The following is a 6,000-nucleotide window of genomic DNA, read 5'->3' on the forward strand; positions in this document are numbered from 1 at the left end:
TCACGACACTAATTACTATAACCAAGAACGGGGTTAAGAGCATCCTTGTCTTCTTTAAGACATTAGATTAGGGCTTCAGGTTATCAGAATTTGTAAAAAAAAAAAACTCTAGGATGACAGGTGGTAGGTACTAGTTCCAAGTGGAAAAGGTAACACCCAGAAGAAGCACAGAGGTGTCCGGCAGAGCAGTGGATGAAGCAGAGCTTCATGGACTTAGCAAAAGCAGCAGTCAAACCAGGTGGAAAGGGCAGAAATGAATAACTGTAGTAATAATGATAATAAAAACATATACCGTGTTTACAATACACCAAGTACTGTTCTAAGCACTTTCTTCTTAGAGGTACTATTATTTTCCCCCTTTTGACACAAAGGACGCTGCGGCATCACGTCTTCAAAGTGGCCTCCATCCATTCCTCCTCCCTCTGAACTTAGAGGCTACTCTTGAAAACAGCACGGGAGTCTAGCTCCCGCCCCCTTCTCCCCCACTGAACGTGAGCCACCTAAGTGACCTAACAGAAGGCAGTGGAAATGACTTTCTGGGACTTATAGAGCTAGGTTATAAAAGTCACATAACCAGGTCTCTTAGAATATCCAGTCTTAGAAATTTAGAACCAACTGCTATACTGAGCATCCCAAGCTACACGGAGAGGCCACATGTAAGGGTTCTGGGGGACAGGCCCAACTGAGCACACAGCCACCAGAAGGCAACACTGTCAGCCACGGGACTGAGACATCTCGGATGCATAGGTAGGGCCTCACCGAACCTTGAGATGACTCAGCCCCAGCCACCACTGAGTGCACCCGCACGAGAGGCCTCAGAGAGAACTACCCGTCTCAGACACCCAGTTATTTCACAAAACCACAAGGGATGACTTTTTTTTAACTGTCATTTAAGACATTAAGTTTTGGGAGGGTAGTTTGTAACCAGTAAAAGGTAAATGGAATAGGCACAGGGTAGTTGAAAGACTTAATCAAGATAGCAAGGTTAGTAAGTGACATGGCAGAGCAAGGATTCAAACCCAGGTCATCTAGCTATAGCAGTTACATATTTAAACATTACATTGCCTCTTGTTTCGGAAAAGCTGCCATATCCAGTGGAGGAGCCAAAACGAGACAAGAAAAAACATCAGGCTCTAATGGCAGCTGGACTTGCACATGAGTGTGTATAAGAATAACTCCTCAGATTACCCCAAATACCAAGGGTGGACAACATAAAGAAGTGGGCATCTTGCACTACTAAGTTGAAGCCATAGACAGTTAAACCATGAGTTACAAGCTCAAGACCATTCTGAATCTTACCTGTCGCTGCACAAACATGGTCATCACCTTCTTTGCTAGTTCAAATGGGGATTCTTCATCAGGAAAGGAGTTACTCATGGCCAAGCCCACATCCATACACAGCACCACTGCTGCCTAGAAACGAAGTCCCAGAGAGTGTGTGAGAAAATATTAATGGTCATTAAAAAAATAAAACAAAGGACATGTCCTTTGCTTATTTCACTCATATATTCAGGGGATGCATGATAAAGGGAGGGGAGTTGTTCAATGTAGAGAATGGATGTAAGACATATGAATTTTTACTGTGGAGAAACTTTAAATAGTCCTGCTATTTCTGAAAGCTACAAAGTATTTCACCTGCCAGGACAGGAGCATGCTCCAAGCAGCTGCTGCTCCTTTGGCCTGAGCCTGAGCATAAACCCATGGGGAGCAGATCCGAAAACAACCTGCAGGCAAGAGCTAAGTCCAGCCCAGCTCAGCCCCGAATCCATCAAACCCAAAATTCAACTGATCTGCAGCCCTACGGCATGAGGACAGATGCTTTTGTTGCAAGCCACTGATTTGGAGTATAGTTTGTCATAAAGCATTTTTGTGGCAATAGGCGACTGTCACAATCTATATATGCTAAAATGATATACTCCAATAATTCGAATCAGTTTGTACACTGAGAATCTAAAATGAAGACTAAGACACCAAATCTATTCTTGTAGGGGACACAGACACCAATGATACCAGCACAATATTCCATGACCGAGGTATGCAGTGGGCACTGAGACAGCACATAGGAGGGGCATCTACCCAAGACTAGTGGAAGTGATAGAGGACAGGTAAGGAAGCAGAAAGACTTTCTAGACACGATCCTTGGGTGAACTAAAGGATGAGTAGGAGTAAGTCCTGTGAATGAGGGGAATCGCAGGGAGAGGAAACCAAATAAAGACTCTAGTCATTGGCTAGTAATCATGCACACTGGGGACTAAGGAAATAGGGCAAACATAAACTGAAAGTAAAACGGATACATGTAAAGTCCTACATTTGGCATCCAAAATTTAACTGAATTGGGTTGGAGGAGACCTAAACAAACAGCAGCTCACAATTTCAGGGTGGATTATAAAATGTCACCAGCATGGCATGGCTACAGTACTAGATTCCCCATATTTACCCTATCCCACCCTCTAAAATATTTTTGGTCCTAAATGGTACAGTAAAAAACATTTTCAATGTTGTAGTAAATTCATGGAAGGAAAAGACAAGTTTAATGTTTTTTTTTTTTTTTTAAAAGACTAGATTAGCAATCTGGAGACCTGGAATCAGTCCCATCTTTTTTACCAAATAGCTACATTCTCAGGCACATCACTTAACTTCACTGCTAATCTGTGGAGGCAGGAAGCAGTTGTTGGACTAAGTGGACTAAATGAGATCTAAAGTCTTTTCCAGAGTTAACATTATCTGACATTGACTGACAGTCTCACCTATGCTTTGTACTGACTGGACCACATTTGACAAACTGAGCAGTTCTGATCATCACATCTTATAAGACCGAATATGAAATAAGCAGGTTAGAGAAGGATCTGGAGCATTTTTGATGAGAGGAACAGGTGGAAAAAACTGGCTATTTGAACCAGACAAGAAGATTTAGAGGAACCTGACTGTTATCCTCATATAGTTGACAGCTGTGTTACAAAAAAACAGCTCTGCAAGAGAGATAATAGGATTAACAGATGGAAGTTACATGGAAATTGATTTGAGTCCATTATGACCAACCTAGACAGCATATTAAAAAGTAGAGACATTACTTTGCCAACAAAGGTCTGTCTTGTCACAGTTATGGTTTTTCCAGGAGTCATGTATGGATGTGAGAGTTGGACTTAGAGAGTTGGATGTGAGAGTAAAGAAAACTGAGCGCTGAAGAATGATGCTTTTGAACTGTGGTGTTGGAGAAGACTCTTGAGAGTCCCTTGGACTGCAAGGAGATCCAACCAGTCCATTCTGAAGGAGATCAGCCCTGGGATTTCTTTGGAGGGAATGATGCTGAAGCTGAAACTCCAGTACTTTGGCCACCTGATGTGAAGAACTGACTCACTGGAAAAGACCCTGATGCTGGGAAAGATTGAAGGTGGGAGGAAAAGGGGACGACAGAGGATGAGATGGTTGGATGGCATCACCGACTCAACGGACATGAGTTTGAGTAAGCTTTGGGAATTGGTGATGGACAGCAAGGCCTGGTGTGCTGCAGCCCATGGGGTCACAAAGAGTCGGATACGAATGAGCGACTGAACTAAACTGAAGGGAAGGAAAAATGATACCTAGAAGTAATCAGTGAAATTGTTTTCTGAAACAACTATCTCCTGACCCTAGAATTCTTTGAAAAACCTGGGTGAGCTCCTATCAGGGACATTACAGATGATATCTAATTTGGTTACATCTCAGGCAAGGCAAAACTATGGAAAGGAAAGACTATTTAAGTTTTCCCCTAATTTACAAAAAATTAAACATAATGTACTAATATTAAGAGAGCTCCAGGTTATAAATAGCATGTTTGGAGAAATTCCTTTGAGAGCAAAAAAATTTACATCCCATACTTTCAATGCTCTGAGCATAACAATCTTTAAAAAAGTTAGAGAGTCCCCAAATATGCTGCTGTACTTACTTAATATATAAATAAGTTCATAAAGCTACTTTAAAAAAAGAAAACTCTAAAAAAAGAGGACTAAAGGTCCTTTGCCAGGAATCAGCTATCCAAAAAATGTCAACAAAGGGTTTCACAGTATGGAACTTCTTATCTGAAAGCAGAGAATGGTCTATGTAGTATCTCAAGTTCTTTTCTGACAGCAGGAAGAAAACCAGGAAAAAGAAACTGAGTGGCATAGTGACCAACCTCCCCCCTCCGCCCCGCCCTGCTCCGCCCGCCATTTAAACACTGAAGCAACGAGGGTATTAGAATTTTGCTATAAGTCCACCTGCCATAAACATCTGCTTTATTAGAGCTGAAAGTTTTCAGCAGCTGAAAGGAATAAAGGAGGTACGTGGCATATGTTTATAACCATTTTAATCAGTTATTTCCCTATGGGGAGGTGAGGGCACTAGGAATCACCTGCTCCAACTCCTATCTTAATCTGTATGCTGCCAAGTCACTTCAGTCGTGTCCGACTCTGTGACCCCATAGACGGCAGCCCACCAGTCTCTGGGATTCTCCAGGCAAGAACACTGGAGTGGGCTGCCATTTCCTTCTCCAATCTTATCTGTATACCAGTTGCCTAATAAAGGGCCTAGTTCTTGAGATTACAGATGGATGGATGAATGAACAACTCCTCTGAACACACCTACCTCTATGATCCCTCAGAGACAAGTACCACTTTCTGCCTATATTGAAAACACTATTTAAAAAATTCATCACCATACGTTATTAACCTGGGTCACTGAGAATCATCGATTCCTAGCAAGAGAAACATTCTCCAGAGCTCTGAGAGCAGAAAACTTGTGTTCAAATTCGGATTCTACTGCTTATGGACTGGGTGACCTTGGGGCTAATCACTTTCTTTAAGCTTTGCTTTTCTCAACTGTAAAGGAGAAAAAACGTTTCAACTTCTGGGCTTGTTGTGAAGATTAAGTAAGACAGGAATAAAACCTTTAGACCAGTGCTTCATCAGAGTAAGCTTTCAATAAATGCAAAATATTTGATACTCGATTACTATAGAGGTAATAATAGAACGGGGCTTCCCAGGTGGCTCAGTGATCTCTGGGTTGGTTAGATCCTCTGGAGAAGCAAATGGCAACTGACTCCAGCATTCTTGCCTGGGAAATCCAGGGACAGAGGAGCCTGGCGGGCTACAGTCCATGGGGTTGCAAGAGTCAGACGCGGCTTAGCGACTAAACAACAACAATAAGAGTGTTTTACATTTCAAATTATTTCACTTGCAATCCCTCTCTGATGTTTTACGAGACTGTGGGATTGGTGCTTACCATAACTAACGTCCATCCTCACAGATTTTTACAAACCAGATTCAGAAGTAATGGAGGAGTTGGAGGCAGGCTGGAGATGGAGAGGTACCGAGGAGAGGTCGGAGTGGGATGGGGACAGAATGTGGACCGGTGGCGATAAAGTAAGCGCGGAAGGACTGAGGAGGCGGCGGGGGTGGGGACTGAGCGAGGCCCCAATTCCCATTTTTCAGACTCCAAATGCCCAGTTTTTCTCACAGCGCATCGCTCGATCAGCCCACCACCGGGAACTCCCCTCCTCACTCCATGGCACCGCCGTGATCCCATGATTCCTGCTGCCGAACCACCTTTTCCGGACCCCAGGCATAGACGTAGGCCCACGCTTAATGGTCTTTCTACCTTATCCCAGGACCGCGCCATGCTGCCGCCCCACAAGCGCCTCGACCGCCTCTTCCGAGCGGGAACCTGCGGCGCCGAAACTCAGTTCCACAGGATTCAGAGCTGGAGTGCCTGGAGTGTTGCGGGAAAAGCGGCTTCCCGCGGAGCCTGAAAGGGGCGGGGAAATTGTGCGTCGAGACTCTGAGCATGCGCGGGTTCACTGCGTTTGTCCCCTGGTTAAGGAACTGTGGACGGAGGAGCGTCGTAGGCTATACAGTCCATGGGGTCGCAAAGAGTCGGACACGACTGAGCGACTTCACTTTCATTTTAAGGAACTTAAGGAAATCTGTCGTGAATATTCATTGGAAGGACTGATGTTGAAGCTGAAACTCCAATACTTTGGCCACC

At 44.0% G+C, this 6,000-nt stretch overlaps 1 protein-coding gene across 2 annotated transcripts in view; it reads right to left on the bottom strand.

The window, feature by feature from the left end:
- The window catches only part of XRCC5 (X-ray repair cross complementing 5), an 86,681-nt gene extending 80,901 nt beyond the window's left edge, over positions 1-5,780 (bottom strand). Inside the window, exons 1-2 of one of the 2 annotated variants that reach the window (XM_005896176.3) lie at positions 5,614-5,780; positions 1,300-1,413 (exon numbers count right to left, since the gene is read on the bottom strand). In XM_005896176.3, the coding sequence (XP_005896238.2) occupies positions 1,300-1,413; positions 5,614-5,634 (135 nt within the window). In that variant the 5' untranslated portion in view covers positions 5,635-5,780. Of the gene's footprint in view, positions 1-1,299; positions 1,414-5,238; positions 5,392-5,613 lie in introns of those variants that run through there. The other variant, XM_070386961.1, reaches the window with a different exon arrangement.
- Positions 5,781-6,000: the final 220 nt, after the last annotated feature.

The sequence above is a fragment of the Bos mutus genome, chromosome 2 (genome assembly GCF_027580195.1).
Source record: "Bos mutus isolate GX-2022 chromosome 2, NWIPB_WYAK_1.1, whole genome shotgun sequence".
Lineage (NCBI taxonomy): Eukaryota > Metazoa > Chordata > Mammalia > Artiodactyla > Bovidae > Bos > Bos mutus.